At 21.0% G+C, this 19,510-nt stretch overlaps 3 protein-coding genes across 6 annotated transcripts; 2 read left to right on the top strand and 1 right to left on the bottom strand.

Moving 5' to 3' along the window:
- Nucleotides 1-3: 3 nt before the first annotated feature.
- LOC107997552 (centrosomal protein of 152 kDa) lies at nt 4-7,251 on the top strand. Of its 2 annotated transcripts, XM_062071831.1 has the most exons (12): nt 4-397; nt 524-1,403; nt 1,490-1,578; nt 1,671-1,871; nt 2,069-2,104; nt 2,318-2,557; nt 2,670-2,842; nt 2,932-3,393; nt 3,487-3,809; nt 3,920-4,023; nt 4,092-5,447; nt 5,543-7,251. In XM_062071831.1, the coding sequence occupies exons 1-12, from the start codon at nt 284-286 to the stop codon at nt 5,756-5,758; spliced, it is 4,194 nt and encodes a 1,397-aa protein (XP_061927815.1). In that variant the 5' UTR covers nt 4-283; the 3' UTR covers nt 5,759-7,251. The 2 variants fall into 2 exon arrangements, with proteins under 2 accessions (XP_061927815.1, XP_016911726.2); XM_017056237.3 differs by lacking the exon at nt 2,069-2,104.
- Nucleotides 7,252-9,614: 2,363 nt separating this feature from the next.
- Nucleotides 9,615-12,156, top strand: LOC107997478 (lysosomal Pro-X carboxypeptidase). The gene is made up of 7 exons (XM_017056088.3): nt 9,615-9,882; nt 10,169-10,309; nt 10,483-10,763; nt 10,825-10,982; nt 11,076-11,248; nt 11,345-11,694; nt 11,879-12,156. Exons 1-7 carry the CDS (start codon nt 9,715-9,717, stop codon nt 12,084-12,086), a joined length of 1,479 nt encoding a protein of 492 aa, XP_016911577.1. The 5' UTR covers nt 9,615-9,714; the 3' UTR covers nt 12,087-12,156.
- A 21-nt stretch (nt 12,157-12,177) lies between these two features.
- LOC107999829 (kinesin-like protein KIF3A) lies at nt 12,178-19,138 on the bottom strand. 3 transcript variants are annotated; one of them, XM_062071804.1, is made up of 10 exons: nt 18,838-19,138; nt 18,297-18,450; nt 15,703-16,121; nt 15,413-15,603; nt 15,086-15,225; nt 14,813-15,010; nt 14,339-14,730; nt 13,857-14,274; nt 13,616-13,741; nt 12,178-13,516 (listed from the first exon to the last, which is right to left on the bottom strand). In XM_062071804.1, exons 3-10 carry the CDS (start codon nt 15,798-15,800, stop codon nt 13,379-13,381), a joined length of 1,701 nt encoding a protein of 566 aa, XP_061927788.1. In that variant the 5' UTR covers nt 15,801-16,121; nt 18,297-18,450; nt 18,838-19,138; the 3' UTR covers nt 12,178-13,378. The 3 variants fall into 3 exon arrangements, with proteins under 3 accessions (XP_061927788.1, XP_061927789.1, XP_061927787.1); XM_062071805.1 differs by having other exon boundaries at nt 18,312-18,450; XM_062071803.1 differs by lacking the exons at nt 18,297-18,450; nt 18,838-19,138 and adding an exon at nt 16,330-16,640.
- Nucleotides 19,139-19,510: the final 372 nt, after the last annotated feature.

Genomic DNA, 19,510 nt, shown 5'->3' with positions numbered 1-19,510 from the left:
GTAAGGCAGTTTGACTTTTCAAAGATTGTTTACAAGCAAATTGCAGAGTGTATAATCATTTAAAAACTTTAATAATCTCAGAGTTGTTTGTCATCAACTTGTTGAGATTAGTAAAAAATGAACTACTTAAGACTTTGTAATCTATTGCTAAATCTAGGATTATAGTTCAAACTAATTTTCTGTGACCCACTTGTTGCGTTTAGGTTATGGTGTTATAAACAAAAATATGTTGGGTATAAATGTTTGGTTTTCATGATAAATTCGTGTATGCCAGACTGTAGGAATGGAGGATCCAGGTCTGAGCTTGTTTCAAGGCTCAGAAATTCAACTAAATACAAATACACAAGGCTTAGAGGAAGATGAAGAACAAGAAGATGCTAAGCGACGCGATAAAGAGGTACACTTTTCTTTATTTTAATTAAAGTTTATTATAGAATGTTTTACTCAATCTATAGTCTAATTGGAAAGATTAATTAAAAAAAAACATGGTTATAATTTTAATAGATAAATTTTGATGTTTTAGATTCAGGATCTCTTGGATAAGGATCTCACTTGGAATGATGATTTAGATGATGAAACTGATACTAGTTCTGTTAACAATAGTTGTTATCAAGATAATGCTAAAGAAGTAGAAGATTCTAATTCAGTGTTAAATTCTACTCAGGGAATTATATCATCCAAAGACCAAACTGTATCTCAATTACAGAAAGAATTTGGTATTTATGATCATATGGGAAATTCAAATAATTATGACAATATTATGACAAACCATAAGTCAGAGTTAGAAATTGTTCCAACAATATCTAATATACAAAGAGATTTTAATGTATATGGTCCATCTGACACACCATATTCTAAAAATAATAAAAGTAAAGATATGCATAATATTACTGCCGAAACGCCTTATGAATTATCAAGACTACCAAATTCTGCATTTCCTAAAGATTTAAGAGTTCAAGTTGAAGAAGAGTGTACATTTAATGAAAATTATTTGTATAATTATCAAACACCAGCTAATCATTATGATGCTCATAGTAAAACTTATTCAAATAATGGTTATATTGATGGATATGAAAATAATATACAAAGTAAACAAATTCATGAGTTTGGAGGTGGTGATAATGTTACATCAGATCATTTAAGTCATTGTTACAAAATAAGTCCAAATGGTAGACCAACTGATGATAATGTAGCTTATAAAATAGCAGAATATGATAGTAAAGAACAATTAGAAGTTTTATATACAGTTCGAATGAGAGAAATTAAACGATTAACAGAAGAATTAAAACAACTACAATTAGAAAAAGAAGAAGAAAAAAATCAACTTAGCAGGAAATTAACACTTTTACAAGCTGAAACTGAAAGATCAAACATATCTAGAAATCAAACACAACATGCTTTGGGTAAGAATTAAAGAAATTTATTGATATTGCTACAATATTTTTTTAAAAAAGAATTATAAAAATTTTTTTTTTTTTTTTTTTTTTAGTTGATGCAAAAGCTGAAATTACTGGTCTCCACAATCAAATAACATCATTAAAGGAAAAAAATGAAAATTTAGAAAGAGCTAATCGAAATGTAAGATTTTTCTATATTTTTTTGCATATTAATTTTATTATTAGAATAATTACTACTACTAATTATTTAATTATATAAATTATAAAATTTAGATGACAGAAGAATTAAGAGATGCAAGAAACTCTTTAATAGAATTACAACAAAAAATAGCTATATTAGAAGAAGTACAAGCATTACAAGCAAATGATAAAACACATGAAAAATTTTTAAAGCAAGCACAAGAAAAACATGCAATTGAAATGAAAAATATGCAAATTCAAATAGATAAACTTACAGATAAACTTAATGCAAAGGTATTTTCAATATTATATTAAATTCTTCTTGCATACACATTTATTTTTTAATTATTTAATTATTTTACTAATTTATATCAGTAGACAAAAATTTTAGTACATTAATATTTTACATATATATATATATATATATATATATATAATATATATATAATATATATATATATATATATATATATTAATAATATTTGTCATAGCTGCTCAATGTGGATTCCAACAGTCATTGTATCTGGGCAAGTTGTTGATATTATATTTTTCAAAAATTATAATGTTTTTGTATAAAACATTAATATGCTATACAAATTATTTTTTTAATTATTGCATAACACCATTATTAAAAATTAAAATTTATAAAATATTTTTAAAAAATTGTTTATTATAACTTTATGAAATCTTATAAATAAATAAATATCATCTTAATTATTTGATCTTCTTTATTTTAATAGGAAATATCATATGCTGATTTGGAAAATAAATTAGCTGATGTACGAAGGGCAAATGAAACACTTATGGTAGAAAAAGGAGATACAATGAATCGTTTAGCACAAGCATTGGAAGAAAGTCAAGCACAATGTAGAAATCTTATGGCTACAAATAATGCTCAACAAGTAATGCAACTTCAAGCACAGATTAAAGTTTTAACGCAAGAAAAAGAAGAAATGCAAAAAATGATTCAAGAATTACAGGTATTTAATGTATTGATATATTAATTCATATTTAAACAATAGTTTATTGACAAAAAACTATAATTGTTATATTTAAAATATAAGAATATTGTAAATAATATTGTTTTTATAGAATAAATTAGAGATAGCAAAAAGTGATGCAGCACAATATGATTCGTTACTGACAACAACATTAGAAGAAGAATCTGATTCTATTAAACAAATGAAATTAGGCGATTTTCATAATAAATCAAAATCAAAGCCTTATGATGATGTAACAAATAAATTAAGAGGAGAATTAAAAAGGTTATTTGTTTCTATCTAAAACAATTTTATATCATATTATATTATCATTTGCTATAATATTAATTTTTTATTATGTTATTAATTTATAGATGTTTAGCTGGACAGGCAGTTAAAAGAAAGGAAATAACTCGATTAGAAAATACTTTATCACAAAAAGAAAAAGAACTTGATAAAGCTTTAATTATAGCAGATACATGTCGAAAAGAAGCAGCTCGATATGCTAAACGTGTTAACGAATTAGAACAAGAATTGAAATCTGTACTTACAGATGAAGCTTTAAAAGCAAATGCTCAAATACAAAAATTATCTGATCATCTTAGTGATGTAAAAAAGCAATATGAATTATTACGAGAAGAAAAAATGAAATTAGAACAAAAATTAGAAGAAACATTAGCAGTTAATGAAGAAACGCTCAAAAAATTATATCAAGAAAGCATAAATCAACAAGAGAAAGATGCAATTGATGAATATAATAAAGAATATTTAGAAATACATGCTAAGGCTATAGAAAGAGTTAGACAAGAAGCAAAAGTTGAAATAGTGCAATTATCGTAAGTAATTAAAATTATTTCTAGGAAATTATATTTTATCATATAATATATTATTTTTTAATATTATATTAAAATAAATATTTTAATTTATAGTGTGCAATTAGAACAAACACAAAAAGAGTTGGATCGTGTTAAGGAATTGTATATAGATGTTTGTAGTACAAAAGAGCAGTTAATAAATGAACATAAATCTGAAATTAAAATGTTAAAAGAAAAATATGCTAATTTAGAAGATTGTGAAAAAGATATTGAGAAATATCAACATGACTTGCGGGCACAAGTTAAAATAGCAGAAAAATTAACAGAAGAATGCGATACATATAGAAGTAAAGTAATTGAATTAGAAAAAGATTTAAATTATGAAAGAAAGAAAAAAGAAGAATATACGAAGAAAATTCATCAAGAAATTGAAAAGGGTAATTTATATATTTTTATATATTTATATATTTATATATTTATTATATTTAAAATTTATTATATTTAAAATTTAAATAAAATAATTATTATAAATATGTAATATTTACAGCAAAAGAACAAGCTTTAAATGAATTACGCAATGCTCATCCTAATCAAGAAATAAGTGTTTATTTACCAGATCATTGTTCTGAACATTTAGAGAAAATTAATCAGGTATATATATTTTATTTAAAATTATTTGTTAATTTTATTTATTATTTATAAATTTAATGTATTTATAGCTTGAAGAAGATTGTAAACGTTTAGAAGACAAATTGCATGTTGCTCTTGATGAACATAAAAAAATTGTAGAATATCAGTCTGAATTAGATGATGCTAGATTGAAAGTAGCACAAATAGAAATATCTCAAGAATCATGGAAAAAGAAATATGAAAGAGCAATTAGCGAAAGAAATAATCTTAATAGTAAAATTTTCAAACTTGAATCCGAATTATCAAATATTAAACGAAATATAACAATTGAAGATTTTGATGAAATAAAATTAAAAGAAGCTCGATATCAAGTAGAAAATGAAAGTTTAAAAAATAAATGTGAGAATTTGACTAGTGAAATAAATGCTTATAAGGATAAAATCTCACAATTAGAAATAGAATTATTAGAAGCGAAAAAATTAATTGGAAATTTTGAGAATACGTTTAAAAAAAATAGTGAAATATCACTAAATTCGAATGAACTTAAAAAAGAACTTTCTCGCTATAAAACTTTAGTAGCAGAATTAAATAGTAAAATAAATCATTTAAAAGCTGGAAGAAAAGGTGATCTTGTTATGGAGCAAAGAATCAAACAATTAGAAACAGATTTACAAGGCAAGAACGAGGAATTAGAAAGATTAAAAGAGTTTGAAAAAGTAAAAATAGAAAGAGATCAACTTGTTTCAAAGTTAAAAAATCAAGCTAAACAATTCGAACAATACGTTAAGAATCAAAAACAAGTATTTGCTGAATTAAATTTATCACCGCGTACACATTCAAACGATGGTACAGATTTTCAAAAAATAATAGAGATTATGGTAAAAGAAATTCGCGAAGAGATGGAACAAAAAGTAGCTGAAGATCTTAGAGGTATAGAAGAACGACATCGAGAAATGAGAAAAAAATTAGAAGATACATATAAATCTATTTTATTAAAATTAAAAAATAGATGTCATGAAAAGATACAGGAAGTGGAAACTTTGAAAACAATGCTTACAGAAAAGGTAAAAATTCATTCATATTTCAAAGCAAAGGAACAATTTAGTCAAATGGTTGAAACTGAACTTGAAACTTATTACAAAGAATTAGTAGCAAAGAATTTGAAAATCGAAAAGTTAGAAGAAATATTAAAACAAAAAGAAAATGATGTGGATGAGGAGAGAAATTTAATGGCTCAAGTTATGAGTCAATGGGCTGCAGAAATTACGGAAGTAAAAGGCAAAGAAGTTAAAATAAATGAAAGATTGCAGCAATTAAAAGAAAGTGAAGAAAATTTAAAAACAGAAATAAAAATATTAAAAGAAAAAGAAAAAGAAATGAAAAGTAACATTGATACATTAAAAAATAAATATCAATCAGCAAAACAAACTGCAAATAATTACAAGGTAATTATATAATATATTTTTATTTATTTTATATTTGTTACATTATTTTCTATTAATTTTGTTTTATTTCAAATTTAACACATAAATTATTTTAGGAGTATGCAAAAAATAAAGAAAAATTTCTATTAAGTGAATGTAAACGTATAGAAGAAGGGTACAAAAGAGCCATGAATCAAGTACAACAAAAACTTGAAGGAATTATTAGTACTCAAGAAAAACATATAGCAACAAAACTTAAAGAAATTGAATGTCAGTATACTGAAAAAATAGAACAAATGCGACTTACACAGAAGTACAAAAGTAAATGTTGAAGTATATATAATATTAATATTTTAGTATGCAATATAGCTTTCGTAGTTTAAAAGGAAAATGTAGTTAGAAGAGGCTAGATATTTTTTAATTTAAAGCACTTTATTGTACAACACTATTAGAAGATTTTTGTGTTAGGGACCAATAAGTTAAAAGTGACATATGTATATTGATAGAATTAATGATACTTATTTGCTGTATTTTATTAATGAAACAGCAAACAGTAATGTAATTTTCTAAACGAAAATACTAAAGTACAATTCCCGGTTAATTATTAGAGAGTACTAATTAATTATATATATATATATTAGTTGGAAGAATGCGATCTTGTAAAAAGAGAATCATTTTTTACATTTATTAATTTTGTTTCATAATTTTATAAATTATCTATATATCTGATGTATACAAAATATTTATTTTAATATTTTACACAATTTTTATTTTCGCGAAAATATGAAATTTATTAATTAAAATTTATATATGTTGGCTAGAAAATTGTGCAGAATATTAAAGTGAACATTTTGTATAAAAAATGTATGAACAAGTACTCCTGTTTAAGTGAGATGCAAATTTTTAGTCACATGTTCTCACTGAACATTATGACATAATATTGTAATGCAAGACTGGATCATTATTAGATCTTTTTTCTTATTAATAAAATAAAAATAACTTCATTATAATTCAATGTATCGAAGTATATTTTTGAGTATTAAGAAATTGTTCACAATTTATGTATCCTAAGAGAATTAGAGATACTTATATTAAAATTATGCAATAATGGCCATTATTAGAAATTCAAATTATATATATATATAAATTTTACATTTATGCTTAATATGCAGAGTCAAATTGTATAACATACATTAAAACTAAAGAAATTTATATCCATCCGATATTTAAAATATTGTTTATTGTTCAAAACAAAATTGAATATATAAATTTTTTTGTTAGTATTATTTAATGAGTACATACGTATAAAATGTTTTGTACAAAATAGTACATAAAAACATTTTTGTAAATGAAATAAGAAGCCATAATTTTTTCTAATCTTATAATTTAAGACCAACTATGCGTGTAATATATCATTTCATTTATCAAACTATAGACTGTTGCGATTAGTTTTGTTTTATGAAATTTTTATAGTATATATATATATCAATTTTAAAATTAATTATTAATAAGTATTGTTTAATTTAAAAAGACAAAACATTTTTGGGAAAAACATTTTAATGAAAAATATACATTTCGAAAATTTATTGTATCTTAAATATGATTCATGACATTTATGCATTATATATTGTACATTATATATTGTACACTATTAATTTTACCAGTTTCATTACTGTCATGATTTGATAATAATGATTCTTGATAGTAGTATAATTATTAAACCATCACTGAATAGAGAGTATTATTAATATTAGTTATGTATTTTTGTATGTAGAGTGAATTAATTTATTTTTTGTAATAAAGATTTTATGTCTGTGTCTATCAAAATCAATTTAAATGAAATAAAACCCTACTTAATTATATTAATGTAATCTATTATTAATATATTATTAATATTGCATATTAAATAATGAAATTTTTATTTAATGTTTTTTATATTCAATAAAAAACAAAATTTTTTATTCAATAAAAATTTTCAAAATTTTCCACAAAATTTTTAATTTGGCAATAATTAAGAAAAAATTCAAATAATTTGTATCCATAAAAAATTTCATTAATGCTTTGAAACTAATAAAATCTTTAGAATACTAAAATTATAATATATTTATAATATATTCATAATTTAAAATAATAATTTAAAAAACTTATATAATATTATTAATCCATAATATTTAAAATATACATAAGTAAAATGATTAATTACAACTTTAATTAGTAATTAAATTAAATAATTAACAAAATTTATATTGTATATAAATTTTAAATAATTTTAAAATGTTTTTCCAATTAAATAATATGAATAAATTAATGAATAAATTATGAAATTTATAAAAAAAATTTATAAAAAAAATATTTTTCATTGATTTATTAATTATAAATATTTACAAAAATATTATAATTTATTTATTTATATATAAAAATAATGCAACAATTATAAAATCTTTTTATAATTTTTGTACATATTATATAATTTAACAAAATTCATATTTTGTTCAATTATTTATATTCATCATATTTATATTATCATAATAATAATAAAAATAATATATATTTGATATATGTATATTCAAAAATGTTTATTACAATTATTACATTATTACATTATTATTATAATTTTTTAAATATTTTGTTTAATTTAATATTTTATTTTTGTTTTATTATTTTTTTATAATTATTGATTGTAATAAAATATTTACCATTTTTAATATCCTTTCTATAAATCCTTCTCCAAAATTGTTTAAATAAAGTCTTTAAATGTGAGTCCATGTAAAATCTTTTAATTTTAATATTTTGATTGTCATAATGATTAATAATTAATATATTTACAAATATTAAATTTTGTATTTTTTTCTTTATTTTGAACATAAATGTAATTTTTTTTTGTGTGTGTTTATAACAAACATATAACATACAACACGATCTATATAAAATATAAAACAATAAAATAATATAAATCTTATAAATATATAATGTAATTTATACATCTATAATATAATATTGTATCATATAGTTTTTACAAATTTTTAAAGATTGATAGCAGATAAGAAATTTATCGATATTTAAAGATATTTGGATTGATAATCTATATAATAATCTTACATATATTTATTATATTTTATCTGTTTTAATTAATTATAATTCATATTAAAATTTTAAAATCAAATATATTAAAAAAAAATTTTAATAATCATTAAAATTTTTCATAAATAATAAAAGTTAAAATTTTTTAAAACAAAATATTCTTTTCACCAATTCTTGAAATAAATATTTTCAATATCATTACTTAATTAATTTTCTATTTCAAGAAGTTGTTAATTAAATATATTTATCTTACTAATTAAACACATGTTAATCAAAAATCGCGTGATATAATATATGTATTTCTTTTATACTATTCATATTTATTTTATTCTTCAAGAATATCTAATTTATTCACAAATTCACACAATTCGATTTAAATATACATTTTGTACATTTTATAAAAAAATATTCAAATGCTTATATAAATTGTTTTAATGTTAGTAAATCAAATTTTGAATTCAAATTGATGATTTTATACTATTAAAATATATTATATTTTTTCATCTTTTATAATTTATACTATTTCTTATTCTTACTATTCATTTATACTATTTCTTACTTTGATCTGCTATCATTCTTTTGATTTTTATAAAAAAATTCAATCAAATATTTGCATATACATATATAGTTTTTTGTTTCTTTTTAAAATATTTCTATTACTTGTTATTAATATTATCTTTTCAATTATAAGAAAAATAATTTCATTTTATTAACAATCTAAGTTTATTATTAATATTACGAATATATAATGAATATATATTTGTAAAATTAATATATAGATATATATTCATATATATATATATATATATATATATATATATATATATATATATATATGATATTAATTAATAACATTTACTATTTACTAAAAAAAAAGAAAATTTAATGATAAAAACATACATTTGAAAATTATTTTTTCACTTATTAATATTATTAGTTTATTTATTTTAAATATTAATTTATGTAAAACATCATTTTCAATCATATTAAATATATTAAATTATTTATCAAACTTTAATATAGAACTAATATTAAAATTATTTTCTATTTAAATATTATTTTTACATATTATATGTATAATTATATAAACTTTTGATACACCATGTATATAATGCTATGTTATTAGTCATCACAAGTTAACATATTTAAGATACATACTTATATTATTCATCAGTTAAAATCTGGAATTCATTAAAAACGCATTATAATGGAACTATTCAATATTTTATTGTTATTTTTTATTACATTATGGCAATCTACGTTACAACATATTTTTTTAAATAAATTTTATGGAAATTATCAAAAATCATTGTATATTCAAAATGAATTACATAGCGCGAAATACAGATATGAGATTAAGACAATTGATATGCCAGTATGTGATTAGTATTACAATAAATTTAATGCAAAATTTCTAATTAATAATATTTACTATGAATAATTATATATTTCATATTTATATACATATTTATTATTCACGTATTTATATGTACATATATAATGTATTTATTAATTGTTATAGAAGAAATTTCTGAATATTAAAATTTGATATAATTGTAAATTGTATGATCAAATTATTATATATATTGTGTTTTTAATTATATATAATAATTATATATATATTGTTTTAGAATAAAAGTAAAATGCTTTAAAAATTACAGGTAGACCATTTTAGTTTTTCAGTATTAAATACATTTAAATTACGATATCTTATAAATGATACTTGGCAAAAAACAAATAATGCACCAATTTTCTTTTATACTGGAAATGAAGGTAACATAGAAACTTTTGCTCAAAATACAGTAAGTACAATTTATAAAAAAAAATAATGCAATTTAATATATTTTATAAATATAAATTATTTTATTCTTTTTATTTTATTATTTATTATTTTATATCAATTGTAATAATTTAATATAATATTGTAATAATAATTCTTTAATTCCAAATTTTAATTTAATCATTATTTTTATAGGGTTTTATGTGGGATATAGCCCCAGAATTTAAAGCTTTGTTAGTTTTTGCTGAACATCGTTATTATGGAGAATCTATGCCTTATAATAATAAATCATATGCAGATTTAAATCATTTAGGATATTTAACATCTCAACAAGCTCTTGCAGATTATGTTGATTTGATTCAATATTTAAAATCTAAATCAAAATATAAAAATAGTCCTATAATAGTTTTTGGTGGTTCATATGGTGGTATGCTTAGTGCATGGATACGCATAAAATATCCTCATATTGTACAAGGGTTAGTAAAATAGTATTATTTAGAAATAGTGTATGATAAAAATATAAATTTTATATTATAGAGCAATTGCATCTTCAGCTCCAATATTACAATTTACTGGAATCACAGAATGTGAAAGTTTTCTACGTATAGTTACTTCAGATTTTAAAAAAGCTCATTCAAATTGTCCAAAACTTATTCGTAAATCATGGAATATTATTGTGAATATGACATCAACTAGTAATAATATTTTTTATTCATATTATTTTATTTATATGTAATATGTAATATGTAATATTCTTCATTTTTTATATTTTATATTTTTTTTAATAGATGAAGGGAAAAAATGGTTATCAGATAATTGGAAATTATGTCAACCTTTAAAGAATGAAAATGATATTGAACAATTAATATCTTATTTGCAAGATATTTATACAAATCTTGCTATGGTAAATTATCCTTATAAAGCTAATTTTTTAGCACCATTACCTGCTTATCCTATTAATGTAAGTATCTTAATTTTTAAATAATCCAATATAATTCTAATTCAATCAATATATTTATTACATTTTATAATTCATAAAATATTATTTCTATTATAGGCTGTATGCAAACACTTAACTAATGAATCACTCACAGGAATAGAATTATTAATAGCAATAAAAAATGCAATTAATATATTCACTAATTATACTAGTGAAACAAAATGTTTAAATTTAAATAATTCTACACCTCAATTAGATGCTATAGGATGGTCTTTTCAAGCTTGTACAGAAATGGTGATGCCAATATGTTCAGATGGAATAAATGATATGTTTAAACCTCATACTTGGAATTTGGATGAATATAGTAAAGATTGCATAAAACAATATTCAGTAAAACCACAACCAAACTTAATATGTGAAAAATATGGATGTAAAGATTTATCAACTGCAACAAATATTGTTTTTAGGTATATATTATCAAATAAAATTAAATTTGATTAAATTGAAACAAAAAATTCGAGTTTAATATATAATATAAATATTAGTATAGATTATAATTATTACTCATATTATTATCTTTTGTTTATATATTTTTATATATATTTTTATTGTTTATATATTTTGTTTATATATTTTTGATATGTTATTTAGCAATGGTTTAATGGATCCATGGTCTAGTGGTGGAGTATTAAGAAATTTATCTTCTTCTGCAATAGCAATAATAATTCCAGAAAGTGCTCATCATCTTGATTTAAGAAGTAGCAATCCTAATGATCCATTCAGTGTTGTTTTAGCACGAAAATATCATCGTTTCTTCATTACAAAATGGATCAATGAGTATCATGAAATAAGAAAGTGATCAATAAAATATTTATATTGATAGAAAACTGTGATAGAAAAATTCAATAAAAGATATATTAAAAAAAAAATGTATTAAGAAAAATCAAATATATACTTTATAATTATTTATTTTTATATCGTAAATTATATATAAAAAAGCATAACATACACACAATAATAATTATAAACATTTAATATCTTAATAGTAAGTAAACAGAATTGAGTATAAGAAATTTATTATCACAGTACTTAAAGAATGTATGAGTTTTAATAAAAACTTAAAACACACACAGACACAACATTAAAATATTATAATAAATAGCGAATAAAGAATAATCTAAATATAGTTAAAATTCTATTTTAATGATGTGCTTTCTTTATGTTCTTCTTTTAAGTTTATGAACATAAATGATTAAGCAGAACAAAATTCAAATTATTTTCTTTTTTTTTTTTTTTTTTTTCAAATAATTATCATAAAATTTTTTGACGAAAAATATTATAGAAATACTGTAGTACTGTTATCAAGCTACAAAATCTAGTCTTTATCAAAAGATACATAAATGCTAATGTAAAAAGACATAAGATTACTAAACTTTTGATAAAGATTGCATTTTTGTTTTTTTATCTCTAATATTCCTATATCGAGCAAAACATTTTATTTCTTATCACACAGGTACAGCACATTATTTTCTTTTCTATTTTTATACCAATTAATTATCTATTTAATAACTTATATTGCATGCTATTAAATATGAAAATGTATTTTCTATGATAGTTTATATTCATTATTGAATAAAATTTTTCATTTAGTATTCCATGAACATCACAAGAAAATTTAAACATATGAAACATAAAATTTACTTTTATAGTTTTTCATTTATAATATAATATATGAAAAAATTACCTGAGTTGAAATAATTTTAAATTTTATCGAATATAATTCTAATTTTTGTTCTAATATTTGTTAACAGTTTATATAAACTAGCAAAAATTAAATAGTTCGTTTATATTATTTAGTTTTAAATTGTATATCATATAACACAGAAATTGTAGTTTTTAATAAATTGCTTTTGTTAATTAGATATTGTCCTATTGTATTGTATATATATTCTTTGCTGTTATGCAGTATTTAAAATAAGTTAGAACAAACCTGATTCAAAGTAGAAATAAATGTATAATTACAGAAAATACTGATTTCCTCATCATATATATCATATAAACAAAAATAAATTAGAATAATCTTTAAAAAAATGCTAAAAAAGGTACTTAGTGAAATATAAATATTTTTATCGTCTTATAATTTAAATAATTTTAATGTGGTGTACGTCTATGTGCTGTAGTTGGCCTTGGAACCCCAGATCTACCTCGTATTTTTTTTGGTTGTACGAAAGTATTGTCGATTCCATTATTATAAGAGAGATATATATTTGACATGTCAGGTTGAATTTGCTATAAATAAAAATTATTAAATATTATTAAATATTATTAAATATTACAAACTCTATTTTGAAAAAATATCGATGTTAATTTGAAAAAATGAATACATACATCTTTATTACTTCCTATTGGTGGTGTAGCTTGTGCTTTTCGCATATTATTACCTGTATATGCTACACATTTTAATTGCCATTCCCCAATATCTTCATTCCAATGAACATATCTTTCAATCATTGTCTAGAAAAAAAATTGATAAATAAAATTTTTAATATATGAATATTTATAAAATTTTAAATATTTTTAATTTTAAAAATTTTAAATTTTAAATATTATAAAATTATAAATATCATACTTGATATTGAACAGGAATGTAACTGTTTACTATTAGCTCTTGAAGTTGTAATTCTCGCCCAATACCTCTAACACCTTCTAAAAGTCCTTCCATTTCCCTTTGATGTTCTTGCTGTAAATCAGATAATTCTGCTTTAACAGACATTAACATTGTGTGTACTCGAGCTAATTTTTTAGTTTTTCCTGCAGCTTCTTCTTGCAAGGATGAATATTTTTCTTCTATATCAATTCGTTCAGCTTCTTTTGCTTCAATAGCTTTCTTTAACTGTTCTTCTCTACTTTTACGTTGTTCAAGTTCAATTGCTGCAGCAGCTAATAATTGTTCTTGAGCTTCTGCTTTTTCTAACAAATTCTCACCACCAACTAAAATCTTGTTTTGTAAATTTTGCATTTTCTCTCTTAATGCTTCTTTCTCACTCCTAAAATGATTAGTCTTTATAATCTTAAATATCATATTTGTTAATCAATTTTTTAAAAACTTACTGAGTTCTTTTTAATTCAATAACATCTTTATCATCAGGACTTTTATCTTCTCTTTCAGCTTTGTCAATTTTTTCATTAGAATCTACATCTCTATCTTCTAATTCTTCCATTGTTAATATTTGACTTCTTCTACGTCGTGCTTTTTTTTCATGTCTAGTTTCTCCTGTTTCTTCAGAATCTTCAGACTCATCTTCAGATTCTGAGATTTCAGCACCATTTTCTTCTAATTGTTTACGTAATTGTTCAATTTCAACTTGAAATTGTCGAAGTAAAGCATCTTTTGGATCTTCATTAATTCTTGCTCTATTTTTAATATTTTTAGCACGATTTGCATAACGAAGTGTGCTGATAGTTTCATCATAGTTTATATCTGCTGGACTTACATTTGCACACTAAATTTAAATAATAAATTTAAATAATTAAAATATTTATATTCTGAATAATATATTTAGAAAGAAATAAAATTAACATTACCATTAAAGTTTTTGAGTTTCCACCCAAAGAATCTTGTAATAATCTTGTTAGTTTGGAATTTCTGTAAGGCACATGTGAACTCTGACCATCAACTAATGCAGATATTACATTACCTAATGTTGAAAGTGATAAATTAATTTTTGTTGCTTCTCTTAAACGAACTCCAGAAGCTTTTGTTTTACTTTGTCTTTCTGAACCCTAAAATATCATATCATAAATTAATAAATCCATTTTAAGTAAAAAGTTAATGTAATAATCATAAGAATTTCATACAGCTAAATCAACTAAATGAAGTTTTCCCATTTTAACATGTTGTTCACCATCTTCTCCAAGTTGACTAGATTCAACAGTGATTGTAAATATCGCATGAGACCTTGAACTTGATACATTCATTGCTGTAGCTCCAACAACACCTATGAATCATACGAATATTATATATTTTATTGTATTATTTTGTTTATTCATAATAATATGTCACAATATAACTACTTTCATTATAATACATAATTTATATTAAAATTCAAACTATAATATTATAAAATTAATATACAAGATATAAAGTTTTATTTTTATTCATAATTTAATAATAAAAGTACTTACGATTTTTATTACCCAGAGACATTATTCGATCTAAATCATCAGCATTATTGACAACATAGCCACTAAGATCTTTTACAAATACTCCAATATCAGGTCTTTCCTTTACTTCTAATCTTGTATTTTGATCTTTACCTAATAAATCTCTAACTTCTTCATTATAAATTTCTAAATATGTTGCACGCACAAGAAATCTGTAAAACATTATTTCTTTAAATATTTAATTTATTGAATTTTTAAATAAAAAATTGGACTCTTATAAAATTTTAATCTACTTTATAAAAAATACTCACTTTTGGTTATCATGAGCTTTAGCTATATGTCCAAAAATATGTGCAAAGGTATTAGGAATAATACCTCTAAGTTGTGGAGATGTTTTTGCACCTGACATGGTATATGTTTTACCAGTGCCTGTTTGTCCATATGCAAATATAGTTCCATTGTATCCTTGAAGAACTTTATCCACAATAGGTCTTGCAGTTTCATTGTAAATATCAACTTGAGTTGAATCGGTATCAAAAACAGCATCAAAAGAAAAAACTTTTGGTGGTTCTCCTTGTGCAGCATTGGGATTTTCAACTGTTATTTCACTATTTATGGTATCCACACATACTATGTTCTTACAGTGTCCGTCCAACTCCTTTCCATTTAAAGGTCGAACACGGACCACAACTCTGACATTTTCTATTTCTCCGAGTTCTGTTGTACTATCCTAAATAAAGATAATTAAAAAATTATATAATATAAAGAATAAAAAGAAAATATAGATAAATTCAAATCATTTATTATATTTTTTTTTAACTTTCTAATTATTATTATAATTATGATAATAATTCGATTTGACAGATAGAACTGTCAAACAAATATTTAATATCTTTTGTATAAAATTCACATTTTTACAATATATAAAAAATACTAACTTCAGTCCCCGGCATTGCAGCTTTATTTTCTTTTAAAGTCACATAAACATACGATTTAGAGCATATTATTTAATCTCAAAACAATGTTTTAATAAAACGTAATGGACTAGCAGACGACCTCCGTAAACAAATGGATCGATTTGTATGATTGTATTACATGAAGATAGGTACAAAGTCACATCATTTATAATCCATGAAGTTAGAAACTCAATAATTCATCAATTATTATTCTTTAATTCTTCAAAAATTATATAAATGAATTGAAAATATTTTCATATGTGTATTTATTATTAATATGTAAAGACAAAAAACTATAAAATTATATTTTTTTAACCGAGAATAATTAATATAAATCATTCGATCACAGACTAGATATGAAAGAGACTACAAACTAAATATAAATTTATTTTTTATGAATTTCTATTATAAAATGAATGAAAATGAAATTAAAAATATTAAATACATAAAATGTTTAGATTTTATTATTATGTTATATTAAAATTATTTCTTAGCAAAATTATATTTAAAACATGAAAGAAAATTAAAACATCGAGAATGAATTTCATTAAATTTGCAAAAAGAATTGCTCAATCAATTATGCATTATAAATTTTTATTAAAATCAAGATTTTTAAATTTTATATTTGAATACTTATAAACTATTATATATAAAGTATATATACAATAAAATACGAACTGCTTAATAGCATCATTTTTTTTTGTCACAGATTATAGCAAAAATAAATTCATGATCTTTTCCTAGTAATAGTATATAGCATTTCTTAAACATATTTTAAAATTATTGATATTGAAATTGAAATCTCAAAAACTTTTTTTATAATTTTTTCCAATTATTAACTATAAAATGAATTATTTATTTTAACTAATAATAATTGTTTTTTTGTATTATTAACGATATCAATATGACAAATTTTGTAATTTGTCATGTATTTTTATATATTATATACTTATTTTATATATAGAATATTTTAGTTCATATATTATCTTAATTTACGTTACTTTTGTCTATTGCGAAAAGTATTTGAGATAAAAGTAAAATGATTTCAACAAATGATTTCAAATATTTTTTGACATTATTTACGTTTTCGTAGGTGAATGTATAGAAATCATATAAAAATCATTTTTTAATAGAATTTTATATTTTTTTATAAATAGGTTAATAATAGATACATATTAATCGCAGTAATAATCAATAATTTCATATAAAAAAATACTAAACTATTTACAACAAATAAATTGTATAGTTTTTTTTATAAATAATTGCGAAATTATTAACTAACATATTAAAAATAATTCCATTTAATAAAATAAAATTAGCCTTCAAAAATCTTTTATATACACGAAAAAATTAATAATCAATTAATAATGAAAATCCACTTGAAACAATTCAATTTTTATTTTAAACTTTTTAAATGAAAAACAAAGAAAATTACAATTACAAAGTTACATAGTACATACAGTATATTTCTCAATTTTTTAAAACGAACTAAAAAAACATTTAATAGATTAAAACGATATCTCTTATAAAAAATACATATGTATAAAAGATATTCTTTAAAAAAAGTATTTCTTTAGAATAAAAAAAAAATATTGAAAAAATAAATTTTCTGAATCCCAAAGAATAATATCTGCAATAGGTAAATATAAGAATAATAAGTATTTCGCAAATAAATATATAAAATTTCATAAAAATTCTTCATTTTAAAAATAGAAAAATTTTGCGTATTATTTTCTTTCAAATTTTATTTTCCTGATATAAAATTGAAATTAAAATAGAAATTTTTTCAATCTGGAAAAATTTCGTGTATCGAATTATATTGTTTTAATTAGAATTGAAATTTTTAATCAATGAAGATTATTGCCTAAATATACGATTTTCTTTTTAAACAAGAATATAATTATAAAAGAAATAGTATATGAAATTTTTTCCAAAGTAATTCTACTTACCTGTTTTATATTTACCTTTAAATATTTTTATCTTTAGCAGGCCCATTAGCAAAAACTTTCATCATTTTTTATTATTTTACTTAATTCTAATTATAAAAAATACTATATAACGTTGTTTTAGATTTATTTTTTTATGCTGATATGATTTTAAAATCTGTAGAAAAAGATACAAAAAGATATAAAAAATATACTTTATAATTATATAAATATATATAATTATATATAATGTCAAAATAAAAAGCTATATATAAAATTAGTTTTAAATATATGTAAAATATAAAACTACGAAAAAATATATGTATATATATTGGTAAATACAAAATTTATACATACATAAAATGTATGTAAAATTATATGAAACCTTTAAAACATGTAAAAAAATAATTTATATATGAAATCTATATATATCAAATTATATAGATTTTTTACACATATAGAGAAAAAACTTAATGTAAGTATTTATATAATTTATTATATAACTTGTATATTATAATTAATATTATAATTAATAATAAACACATATAAAAATATATATACTTACGATATATAAAGATTGGATAGGAATAAACTGTGTTACAATATATTGTTTTTAATCAATAAATTAAACAAAAGAGATAATATATATATAAAATATAATATAACAACAACATAATAAAGTTAATCACATATCTAATCCGTTTTTTAGAGCATAAATTTTACAAATATAAACAAGAAGAGTAAATAATGAAAGAAAGATAGAAATAGGAAAAAGATATGAAAATTTTGCCATCTCTAGAGTGCTGCAAATTAAACTATATATAGAAAAGGAAAATAAATATTAAAAAAAGATAGAGATAAAACAAAAATTGATTACCAACGCCATCTCTTAATTGCTAAAGATATTTCTTGTGATTGCGTCATGATCATATATGAACAAAGATGGCAAATAATAGAAAAAGGATAGACAATGAAAAAATATGAAAATCAGCGCCATCTCTAGAGTGCCGCAAATTAAACTATATGAAGAAAAGGAAAGTAAGTATTAGAAAAAGATAAATATATAAGAATTGATTAACAGCGTCATCTCTTGAGTATTAAAGATATCTCTCAAAAGGATAAGATAGAATAGAATTAAATATCAACATTATCTCTTGAGTGTTAAAGACATTTCTAAAAAAAAGATAAAGTAGGGACAGAATTGAATATTAACGCCATCTCTTTTTTATGAATTTTGA

The sequence above is a fragment of the Apis cerana genome, linkage group LG2 (assembly GCF_029169275.1).
Source record: "Apis cerana isolate GH-2021 linkage group LG2, AcerK_1.0, whole genome shotgun sequence".
Taxonomy (NCBI): Eukaryota; Metazoa; Arthropoda; class Insecta; order Hymenoptera; family Apidae; genus Apis; species Apis cerana.
Note: the sequence above shows the minus strand (reverse complement) of the source record. Positions and strands in the feature narration are given on the sequence as shown.